Source organism: Spodoptera frugiperda, chromosome 28, assembly GCF_023101765.2.
Source record: "Spodoptera frugiperda isolate SF20-4 chromosome 28, AGI-APGP_CSIRO_Sfru_2.0, whole genome shotgun sequence".
NCBI lineage: Eukaryota > Metazoa > Arthropoda > Insecta > Lepidoptera > Noctuidae > Spodoptera > Spodoptera frugiperda.
The window spans coordinates 2,467,647-2,480,068 of NC_064239.1; the positions used below are offsets into that span (position 1 = coordinate 2,467,647).

The window sequence follows — 12,422 nt, forward strand, 5'->3', positions numbered from 1 at the left end:
ATGAATTCTGTAGGAAAATATAAACAATGACATACTTTGACTGCTGTGCAACGTGTCAAGGGTTCTCGTTTGAAACAGATACCTTCAAATTTCCTTCTCCAGATCTTTCCAAATTAGGTTTCCAGCCTCAATTTGCCTGCGAAACGGGGAGATTATGACAAATGTCATGTAAAAGCGGCCCAAGGTCCAGCAATGGCCGGCTGTTGAAGTGGTATGCAAGTTACCGCTTTTTATTTAAACTTTGTCCCACACTAGGATATTCTCCTGTGTCGTTTATGCGTTCACATACACATGACATGCAGACCCGAAACAATAATTTGTGTAAATACTAAATAGCCCAGCAAACGTATTCAAACATTTTCTCACCTTTTAAACCTACACTAGACTTCCACAAATAATTCAAGACCAAAATAACACCCATTTAACACGTGTTTTAGGTTCAATGTATTTAAAAATGAATTAACCCATAGTACCTAGTGTTTACATTGTAAACAATAGAATACCTACAGTTTAATTAAAACCTATCTGATACCGGTAAGCAACTAGGGCTGTCAACCTATGTTTTATAGGTCTTAGATAGAATAAACAAAACGTATGGTGATATTGGTAGCTATATGATTTTTTATGGGTGAAAATCATCCAATGATTTTCCGCTCGCCTTGGGCGCTCCGGTCAACACGGAGTGAGATATTTGATCAGACGTTCTCACTGATCTTAAAAAACCACCCCGTTCTACCACCTGCTTTTCGAACCGGAGCCCCGGTAAACCCGCTAGGTAGTCCGCAGCTTTACCGGAGCTCCGGGTTGAGAGAATGTCAGACTCTTACTGATGCAAAACTATCCCGTTCCAACTCCTAGTAGGCTACTCCGTAATTGCCGGTCAGTAAGAGTCTGACACGTGAAACAACACTTGCGTTGTGTGAGGCAGGTTACCGGAAGTCATTGGATGATCTTTCCAATCCCCTCAAAAAGTTTCAAGTGATAGACACTTGAATCACCAGAGACAGAGGGCGATGGCAATTGCTTACCATCAGGTGATCCGTCTGCTCGTTTACCGGCTTATACCATAAAAAAGAAACGACCGTTACTCCGTCCATTTGTATCACATTATTGGCAGCAATTTGTCACATACACAAGGTACTGGCAACCATTAATAAACGTGTATGCGACCTTTTCACCCGGTTCTACAGTTAATTCGCTTTATTAAAAACATACTGACAATGTTTTTCCTTATAATTTAAATAAATTAGCCGCTAGTACACTTTGCTACGTCTATTTACTCATGTAGTGTATACCTACTGTCATTAATTTGTTACTGGACTTTGATGTATTCAAAGGTACGGTGGCCCTCAGGTCATTCTACTGCAGTGTGTCTTTTCATTGGATTTTCGACTTTAGGTTTAAAACAGTAGAGTTGAAATTCTTAGGAATAGGTTAAGCTGCTCCTGGCTACACTGTATCTATGTGAGTACTTGTATACATTCAAGTTTGTTTATTATGACTGCCTCGTTGGTCGAGTAGTCTCAATTACGACAGTCTCAGTTCAATACCCGAGTCAGGCAAATAAATATTGATTAATGATTTGAATAAATAATAAGTACAATAGCGGTATATTTTGCTGCTGACTTAATGATTCAAATTTTTTATAAAATTAATGTTGGATGGTACTATAACCTATTAATACCCCACACTAGGATTTTCTCCTGTGTCATGGGTGCGTTTACAAACATACAACTTCACATACACATGACCCGAAACAAAAATTTCTAAACCACACAAAGAGTTGCTCCGTGGGGGATCCAACCCGCTACATGGTGCAGAGCAGCCAGTTGCCCAGCCACCACGCCAACCGTGCAGTCTTTGAAAAAACTAACGCTTGGGCTTTCCACCTATGGAGTAGACAAAGGTACAAATACACGCATAGGTACAACGTTACACCTACTTTTCATCACTTATTATCGGTTTCCTACAATCAGTTACGGCGGTGTTCATATCCGGAGTTAGCTTACCATCATCGTAAGCATTCAACCGAAGAATTATTGCCACACTCATCATCGTACAATGAGTTCACTGCTGAAGAATACCTAGAAATTGGAACCTAAAATCTCACACGTAGAAATTTGAGCATTCATCACCGCGTTTGCTCAAGTTGGATTGGTAATTTCGAACTTATAATTGGCTATTATAAATCCAGATTTCCTAACGATGATCGTTAGTGATGCAGTCACCACTAACGTTTGATAGTACATTTGATAGTGGAAAACATAGTTCGGTTCATCATCATGTGGCAATAAACCTTGTGGTGTACTTCTAATGTCGAAATGAATCCCGAGAATGAAACTCGAGTTTCCTTGTTCAGCAGTGGCATTTACGACCCATGAGGTCACTCAATAGTTGAGTTGTCATGAGTGCCACTGCTAAGGGGTTTCGAGTTCGATGCTGTCAGGCATTTAAACCATATTGTATTATTGTAGGTAGTAGGAGTATGTACAAGACTAGCAATACATTTCCAATAGAACATTTTTGAAGTAAAACACAAAAGGTTACATTTCATAAACCATTTATTTTAAAAAATATATATAATAGGTACAAAACATCATACTTTCTATAAACCATTACAACTAACCATTATCAATAATAATTAATTGGACCACAATATTTTATCTAAATAATTACAACACTAAGTACAATGAAATATACCATGATCCCTGAATGCGTAATTATTACTATTTATTTTAATAGCAACGGTAATTTAAACTTTAAAAAACATACAAACAATATTATATTCAAATATCGAAATAATCCAGATATATTTTTCATTTATCAGAATAAAAATCTGAATTGAACAGCAGTCTTTATAGATTAAAAAAATAATTGAAATTACCGTTACTATTTGAATGAAACTACGTATATCTTTGACATAAAATTAACGGCAAGCCGGTAAGGCAAGAAATATGAATAATTTATGAGCAAAATAATCAATGAATTCACATAATTATAATTTACTTTTTTTATAATTTCTAACAATGATATATAGGCTCGGTTTCTGATAGTTTCAGATCTTACTATTTATATTATCTGTTATAAAATCTCTGATTACTATTATTTATCTATGGTTCGGATAGTCTGTGGCATAAAAAAATGTAAAAGCCCATAGTGTATAGAATTAAATTTTTATTTTATAAAATTAATAATTGTTTTTTTATAACTGTTATAATTTATTTTCTTTTTGTGAACTTTCCTTTATATCACACGAAGCTATCACATTTCATTACATTCTGTTCAAAATCAATGAATATTGAAAATTGCAATAAGGCCATGATTTGAGCATTAAAGACACAATGTGAAATAATTGTCATGCATTATAATACAATATCAAAATTACTAATCCTTAGTCTTTTCAATTTGGGGTCAGTAGTAATCTACCAAAGGTTGAATGTCAGTAATTTGCTTGAAGCAACTTTTATCTGTCAAAGTTTTCTTGACCCCAATAGTCCTCTTTTTTCCTACAATAATTTTACGATATTAATAACTAGTTAATGTATGTTTTTGCAATGAAAATGGACATAAGGACAGGACGTAGTTTTCATGTAAGATTTCTAAACATCTGAATAGTAAGGACCCATACTTTGTCATATAATATTCGAAATGTACAGTCCCGTTGTTCTACAGTATATATAACATCTTTATCACAATAACTGCGTAAATACAACTAACTAACGATTGTTACTTTGTCTCATAATTATAAAATCTGTTAGCAACCACATAAACAAACAGAGCTGTTATAATAACAATATTTAAAAGAAATATTAGTTTTGTTATTCCAATTCCTCCTATAGTGACCGCTTTGGCATAAATTCCATATAAATAAACAGCTATCGCTTTTAAAATTGCATTATAAACTCAACATTCGGCACCGTAAGTTCGTCGATATCACATGGGTGATGACAAAGTGACAACCCTAAACTTAAAATAACTTGTCGTTTGGTTTGCTACCCTAAATATATGTAACGTAGGTGTAATATCGCTTATCTGGTAGATTTGAGTTTCCAGCGCAGGAAGAGGAACGCGGATATACGTAGGACGAGGAAGATGAGACAGAGAGCTGCGATGTCTAGGGTGAAGTCTGCGTTCAACATGTCCAACTCCTCCAAAGTAGTTTCAGGGTTCTTGAAGTGACAGTAAGTCTGGGAAAGAAGAGCATGATTAGATTTTTATTCGACCGCTCACTATATTTCACTACTAGACGAGTCTACTCTACAAAAAATAACTCTATCACAATCTTTACCCATATCAAACAACAAAATTGACAGCACGGTTCGCTCAACGGGCTACCACGCAACGCGTAGCGGGTTCGATTCCCGTACGGAACAACTATTTGGATAATCCATAAACTGTTGTTTCGGATCTGGGTGTCATGTACCTAAATCCTAGTGTTGATTTAATTTATTTTATTTAATAAAAAAGTTACAACGGTAGAGAACCAATTATAGCAACTTAACTAACTAAATTTTAAAATATAATTCGATTCCGACTCCCAACAAGCCAATCAGAGCGCAGAAATCAGTCTCGTTGCAATCTCGTTAAAACTAGTTCTAAGCCGTTTCGTTTGCCGCCGTGTTTCATAAGGAAAAATAATCTCAATATTAAATAATCCTTACCTGATGGCACTTAAGCTTGGGTCTGTCGAAGGAGTAGGTGGCGAGAGCAGTGCCCTCGAACCCGTATCTGATGTAGGACAGGTACGTGATCCACCGCAGGTACACCGGGATCGCGTTGAATGACACGAAGAAACCACTGAACAGCAGGAACGGTACCGACATTACTGGAGCGAGGAACACGCCGTTCTGTGGACAGAAAAATATATAGATTAATATTGGTTTATTTGTTTGTTAGGTATATGTTGATTTTCGAACATAATTGCTGTTTCCTTCATCCTTCATTTTTAAAATAGACCTTATTTATGTTATTTGACAAGAAAAGCTTAGCTAGCTTAGCTCTTGAAAAAAACCGCACATTTTTCTAGTATTGCGTCGTGAATTCAACTCATTCTGATAGGTTAAGTATGGTAACCTAATAATAACCTACGAGGGATGATTTTAGGTTCACAAAATATTTATTTATGTTCTTTAATAAACGAATCATCGGTTTTAAACTCTTTCAACTAAATCTTAAAGTCCAAATCACATTAGCATAAGTTTAAAACAAACTCGCCTATACATACACAGAAACAAACTAATAAACATAAAAAGAATTAAAAATACAGCAGTTTATTGACAACCGACATTGCAACAACCTTACAAATTCAGGTAAATATTTCAGATTAATATTTAAAGTGCACAAAACACGTCAATGCTCGGGTTACGAAGGCCATTTTGGCAAAAGACACAATAAAATAAAGCATTTCATTGTGCCCATTCAAAATAAATATAGGACGTATGAAATTCAAATTACTGCTTTGCACATTCAATGCTAATATGAATGAACTAAGTAATAAAAATAACTCAATTGTGTAATTTTCCGAGTGAATAATGACGTCTGATAAAGGAAAATGGACCTTAATGAACTTGAGATAAATGTTAGAAGAAGATGGTACGTTGAGATAATATAAAACAGCTTCACTTAACCTAATCTTAATAGATTCTATGTTATAGAAATTCATAGAATTATAATAGATTCATAGACATTCTTTATGTACAATAGATTCGTAGAAAATAATCTTAATAAATTGGATTAAAAAAGTAACCTACTACTCTACTATTCGACTAATTTCAAGTCAGAGGAGGGCTTATAATGACGAAACGTCATCGCTATGAGTATAGCCATAAAATATAATGTCAATAGTATCAAACAGTTGTGTCTGTTTAAGTAAGCCGTAAAACATCATTAATTTAAATAAATGTTTATACAAAAATATAAAAGTACATACCTGAACATTCATAGCAGCACCGACTACAAGTCCCACACTCTGCGCCACGAAGGAGATGAGCAGACAGGAGGAGAGGAACATCGCGAACCGGAACCACACCGGCGGCTGCGACGTCAGCAGGTACACTATCACCACGTAGATCACACAGAATATTGCCTGGAACGTGCAAAATAATTAAACATTAATACATACATACATATCTTCACGCCTTTATATCCCCGAAGGGGTAGGCAGAGGTAAACATAATGGCACGTAATGCCACTGTGTACTTTTCACAATTTATGTTGTAAGTCCCATGTAGTGAGCCTATTGCCATATACCGGGCACATTTCCAGACTCCGTGCTACTACTGAGAAATTTTCGAAAAACCGAAAAAAGCCCAGCAATACTTCGCCCAACCCGGGAATCGAACCCCTTGCCCGGCAGTCGCACTTGCAACCACTCGACCAACGAGGCAGTGAAAATTAATCATTTTACATTTAGTACCGTATACATAAATATTATTTGTTTAATTTCAATATAAATGTAGTTAATCAACCCCCTCACCCCCCACACCCCATCTGTAAGTTTATGCTCAGCTGTAAACACTTTTGATTTTTGGGGTCTCGACTTTGATTTTCAAGTCGAAAACCCTTATATGGAATTTTCAATACCGAATTCCTAGCAGTAGCCCGGACTTTGAAATGGTTTATTGTAATTATTACCTTCTAAAGGGCTCACCCCTTTTACATGAGAACGTAACAACTCAGGCAAAACATAATTTAATGTTATATTCTGAACTTTTATCACCCCTTTAAGGTATAAAAGGCTTTATTTCACATGTAAATATTATTTTATATACATATGAAAGATATGGTATATTAGTTACCTGGAACGGTATATCCGACACGGTGATGGCGAGATAGTAGGACCGTAGCGAGTACCATCGATTGAAGTGTTCTTTCACCAGCACAGGCATCTCCAGGGGAACTGGAAACCAATACATTTTAATCAGATCATGGTACAAAGGAGTTTCGACTATATTCCTTAAACATTAAAGTTGGATATTGCTTGTCGTTTCTTTCACACTATTTCTAAGACAATCTAATAACAACCTAAGCCAATAAGTAATAAAACCTATATTTGAATACTCACAACTAAGAATAGTGATGGTCATAGAAGTGTACATGAGGAACAGCATATTGAAGAACAGGAAACCAAGGTTTGAGAGTACTTTGGAGCCGTCGTCACCGATGTCGTAGTACAGTGCACCAATCAGGAAGCCGACCAGGATGTGCGCGAACAAACGGAGGTACATCAGAGTCTGTGGGAGAGGGTGTACGTTAGAAAAACTTGTATAAAATGTAGCTTTAAGTTATAATAAAAATTACTATAATGGTAAATGATTTTAATTTGTATTTATTAATTATTGTATTGTATTGATTATGTGTTCTCTTTGTTTTGTGTTTCTTTTTGTTTTTAATTTAAAAGGTGCATTTGTTTGAATTGTAAGTGTTTCACTGTTCTTGAAATTCTATCCGTGAATCCCTATAATTGGATTATTTTACCACTAGAAATTTGTTTGCTACCAACTAACGGTTTTGCCATGTACATAAATGTCTTTTTACAATAGTTTGGATCGATTACCGAAAATCTGTGGGTTGAGAAAAGAAAATCCTTTACTTAAAAAGTTGTAGGGGATTTTTCCTCAAATTTCTGTCTGGTTACCAAAATATCAACCTATTTAAACCAGTTGTCTTTTACGTAAACAACGGAAAAAATAACTAGTACAAAACATCACATTTTATAATGACTCATTGCATGGAAAGCAAGCTTTTTATTCTACCTATACCTTTTTCACAGTATTTGTTCGCGTAACAGATAATAATCACATTTAACACTCTTAAGTCTAACACATTAAACGCCATGCACAAAGATATCAAAATTAACGAATAAGTATTATAAAGGAAAGTTTCACAGGAAATTGTTAATAATCAACTATATTCTTGACCTTGGTTCGACCGAGTTTTAGAACAAATATAACCTAAATATACTAATTAACACATTTATAGTGACATTCGATACGTTTATCTTGTTTGCTGTATTAAAGGCAAAAGGTCAATAAGTTTAAGTAAGGTCAGGTGGGGTAAGTGAAACTCAGGGGAAGTGAAACACCCATTCATAACTCTATAACTAACAAGTGTATCGATACTTCGCGCTTAGTCGGTAAAACAGAATGGCGATGTGGTTTTATTGATAAAACATAGAAGTCGCTATTATCATTTTCTACACCAATAAATAAAAAGAAATTTTTCAACTGTCAGTTGTCAAAACACGAGTTGGAGGTGTGACGTTTTCGGCCTTCGTGTAAGTTTTAAAATAAGTGTTTTAAATGTACCTAATGGTAAGTACTGAGTAAAAAGTATTACTTTCTAGTCCAATGATTATATTTCGATAATTCCTAAGGATAATTGAGTTTTGGCTTTGGTAAAAACTAAACCTAAAAAAGTGTTAAGTGGGGTAAGTGAAACTTAATACACGGGGAAAGAGAAACAATGTTTCACTTCCCCCGTATCAGAAATCACAAACATTTTTACGTGATTAAAAATGTTGGTAATCATAAATTTTATTTGTGTCTAAATTATATTTGCGAAATTCTTATAACTTTTTTATTTTCAGATTGCCTTCACAAATATCTCGTAGAAATTGTGGACACGGACACAGACTTAATAAATCGGTTACTAATGACATCAGACCCCTACATTACAAGCTTACGTGCCGCTCCCAAAACTAGATGTAGCCAAATGACTCCTGAAGTCTGTGAACTTTTACAAATGAGTACTATTGACATTGAACGCGAAGAAATTCAGTCAGAAAATTAAGATTCTGATACTAATAGCGACTTGGAAGAATTTCAGTATTCTGACTGAATTTCTTCCTGTTATGTTGGTCTTCATTACTTCTGATTTGAAGTTTTAATTTTTTTTTATACATATATTGAAATATATGCTGTGTTATATATTAATAATATGGTTACAATATATGTCTGAAACCTTGACAATGTCTTTAAATTTCATTCAAACATTTTACTCGTAGTAAATTTGTACAGTTTGTACACAAGACTTTTGTCCCTTTAGATTATGGAAAATACACACTGTACGGTGTCTGATGCTTGTTTTTAATTGTAAGCAAACTGTTAAGTCAGTAAAGAAATATTTTTATTTTGTTTTTGATTTCACTACCTAAATTTCTGTTTTAAATTTTATACAAATGTTTGAGAATCTGACCATGGTAACTATGTTTCAGTTACCCCAAAATACGTTTTTTGTTTTCTTTTCAAAACTAAGCCTTATATTGATTGTAGAATATAGACATTAGAGAAACAAATTCTGAATTGTTGCCTTAGTCATAGCAACCGTTGCATAAATACAACATTTAACTATATTTCTGACGTTTGTTTCACTTGTTTTTTCCAGGGGCAAGTGAAACAAAACCATAGTCTGAAAATATTGATTGTTTTCTCGCTTATGGTAAGACTAAAGAGCTGTTTGTCATAACTCCATTAATCATTGGCTAATGGAGAGTACTGTGCAAGAAATGCAACTGAAATTGATCGTCGCATTACTGCGTCAGATGTCGTTATGTTAAAATACAAGTAAAGTATGTTTCACTTACCCCACCTGACCTTATAACCTATAAATATTAGATTGTTCGTTCTTCTCCATTCGAAGCTACACTTTGGAGCACCTAGTTTCACTGGCAAACAGACTGTCGGAAAATTCAATTTGACGTTTCAAAAGTGCCTATTTTAGGATTAATTGAAATAAATGCTTTAACTTTGTACTTTAACTATCTTCTTAAAACGAGTAAGCAGATGTAATCTTATAGTACACATAAAGGAGATGACAACTTATCAACCTGTTATAAAAGGTTTGTAGGTATATTTGTATGTATGTATATTAAAATAATCATATTTTTCTTTTGCATAATTTAAGAATGTTAGAGCTCCTCTCGCCTGCAATACAGGATAGCTAGTGGCATCGAACTTTGTGAGACCAAATCTAGTTATTTAAGAAATATTTTTGTATTTTGCATTTTTGAATTATGAATAAAGATTTAATTTATTTATTTATAAACTTTTATATTTTGATAATTGAGTTGTAAAAAGATCGTACTTTCGACCACTTGACCAACGAGGCAATGATAGATTTAACTATTTAAAATACCTACGTACAGTCCCGTTAATTTGGAAACAAATTCGAAACAATATATTTGTGTCTTAAAATCACAAAATTAATGCGAACACCCGTTATGTCGGCCATTTTAAAACGAATCGTCCGGTCGTTGCCCTAAGAACTTATTTTTTTCAAAGCTGACATGTTATTTTTGAAGTGCGCAGGCTTATAAGAAAAAAAAAACTAACGGCTCTAGACATATGCAAATTACAAATAAATATTTACACAATTGTAGGTATGGGGACATTAAAATAAGACAATGGATGTGCATTGTTTTTATCACACAATAAATAAATTAATACATCATAGACTTTGAAAATACCAAAATTACTTAAAGACACGAATGCACAATGAATTTGGCTTTATGTAGTGTCGCAAGTCTAATTTCCAAAAAATATTGACGGGTAACTACTAATAACTGAGTCTACAAATAACTGAGTCTCGATACAACAGTGCATTGTTTTGCAGATAATATAATATATATGTCACTGAACTCCTAAACGGCTTGACTGATTATGATAAATTTTAACACGTGCTCCGGAACAGTTCAGATTTATTAATTAACTAAACGACTGTCGCTGAGTATGAAAAATCTCTGTTATATGCACTATAAGGAAGCGGCATTTTCCGTTTATTTGGATGGACTAATCTTTTATGAATTGTTGATTTGGATTTTAAATACTCTAACAAATGCTAAATATGATATTAATAATTTAAATAAAGTATAGCTCTAAGCCATATGGCTTCCTTTGTACCTAATACGTATGATGACATTATCATCCCTGACACATCAAAATGTTTGATCATAACTTGTAACAAATCACAATAGTCAATTGTAACTGGACAATACATACATACATTGGAGTTTGGACCCTAAGTTGAACTGTCTAACGTTCATTTTAAAACGTGACTCAAAACTGTATGTTAATATTATGTTTTGTCATAAATAAATATATTATATGTATAAACCTATGTTTTAAGGCCTGTCAACCATGGTGGTAATACGAGTCTCCAGGTTGGTTTATACATCACCAACAATACTGACAAAACCATTTATCTCATGTCTTTTCGAGAATATCTAGGTACTATATGACCAAAATTAGGCTTAATCTATACTAATATGCGTTAAAGCTGAAGAGTTTGTTTGATTGTTTGATTTGTTTGAAACGCGCTAATCTCCGGAACTACTGGTCCAATTTGAATAATTATTTTTGGCTTTAATAGCGCATTTATCGGGGAAGGCTATAGGCTATACTAAACATCACGCTATGACCAATAGAAGCCAAGCATAGCGGGTAAAACCGGAAGTAGCTAGTTAGTAAAATATTTCAATAACTTACCCAATCTCGCCTGCTGAACAGCAGTGTTCGTTTGAGTACCACCCAGAATTGGGTGAGTTCCGACGTCGCATACCGTCTGGGGGAGCCCTCGCCGCCCAACAGCGCCACTTCCACGTTGTCCTGCTTCTCCGAATCCATTTGGACTACCAGCGGTTCACCTGGAGAAGATGAAAATAAGAATTTAGTAGAGAAATGTAATATTTTCATTATACATTAACAGCCCTTAGCGCGTTTTTTATGGGACAAGCCTGCCACAACCTCCCACACTGCTGCAACGTTGTAAGCGATGTTAGGATCTACAGTAGATCAACCATGAAAACACCGGAACATTGGAATTCCGGCGCGTCTCAGGGAGATGAATTCATGACGTCAATGGTCCCGCACACCAGAAATTAATCAGAAGACATTATTTGAAGAAAGAAACTTTTTTGTCCTCCGCAGAGTTTTAATCATATTATTACAAAATACCGTAGGAAATAGAAAACACATATTTAATTACTATGATAAAGATATCACAATAACATCCTGAGTTCCTCGTATTAGATAAAGTTTATAGAAAACAACTAAAATTGCGTTGTTATACAAAAACATGTATTACACAACACATCTATTGTTTATTCCACCTTTATATATCTGTTTACAAACTTGCAACAAGTAATGGAAATTAACTGGAAGTAATATATTTATCTGTAGCAAGCACGGTAACTCATGAGCTAGACGGATCATGTTGATGGTAAGTTTCAATTGCTCGTCGTAAAATGGACACCAGCGACTTTTACACCAGAAACGCTACAAGCGCGTGTGCCGTCATTAATTAATTGAGGGTTAGGAATTAAGTAAAGGTATTGTTGGATTTATATTCGGGAATAATTAGACCTCTGGTCATAAATAATTACTGCACAAAGTACAGTTATTTGATAATAAGATCATTATTTGGGA

General features: G+C 34.5%; 1 protein-coding gene across 2 annotated transcripts in view; it reads right to left on the bottom strand.

The window, feature by feature from the left end:
* Positions 1 to 2,543: 2,543 nt before the first annotated feature.
* Positions 2,544 to 12,422, bottom strand: part of LOC118264971 (ATP-binding cassette subfamily G member 4) — a 42,853-nt gene continuing 32,974 nt past the window's right edge. For both annotated transcript variants that reach the window (XM_035577649.2, XM_035577648.2), the window contains 6 exons: positions 11,484 to 11,641; positions 7,064 to 7,232; positions 6,798 to 6,898; positions 5,930 to 6,085; positions 4,662 to 4,847; positions 2,544 to 4,187 (listed from right to left, as the gene is read on the bottom strand). In XM_035577649.2, the coding sequence (XP_035433542.1) occupies positions 4,029 to 4,187; positions 4,662 to 4,847; positions 5,930 to 6,085; positions 6,798 to 6,898; positions 7,064 to 7,232; positions 11,484 to 11,641 (929 nt within the window). In that variant the 3' untranslated portion in view covers positions 2,544 to 4,028. The remainder of the gene's footprint in view (positions 4,188 to 4,661; positions 4,848 to 5,929; positions 6,086 to 6,797; positions 6,899 to 7,063; positions 7,233 to 11,483; positions 11,642 to 12,422) is intronic.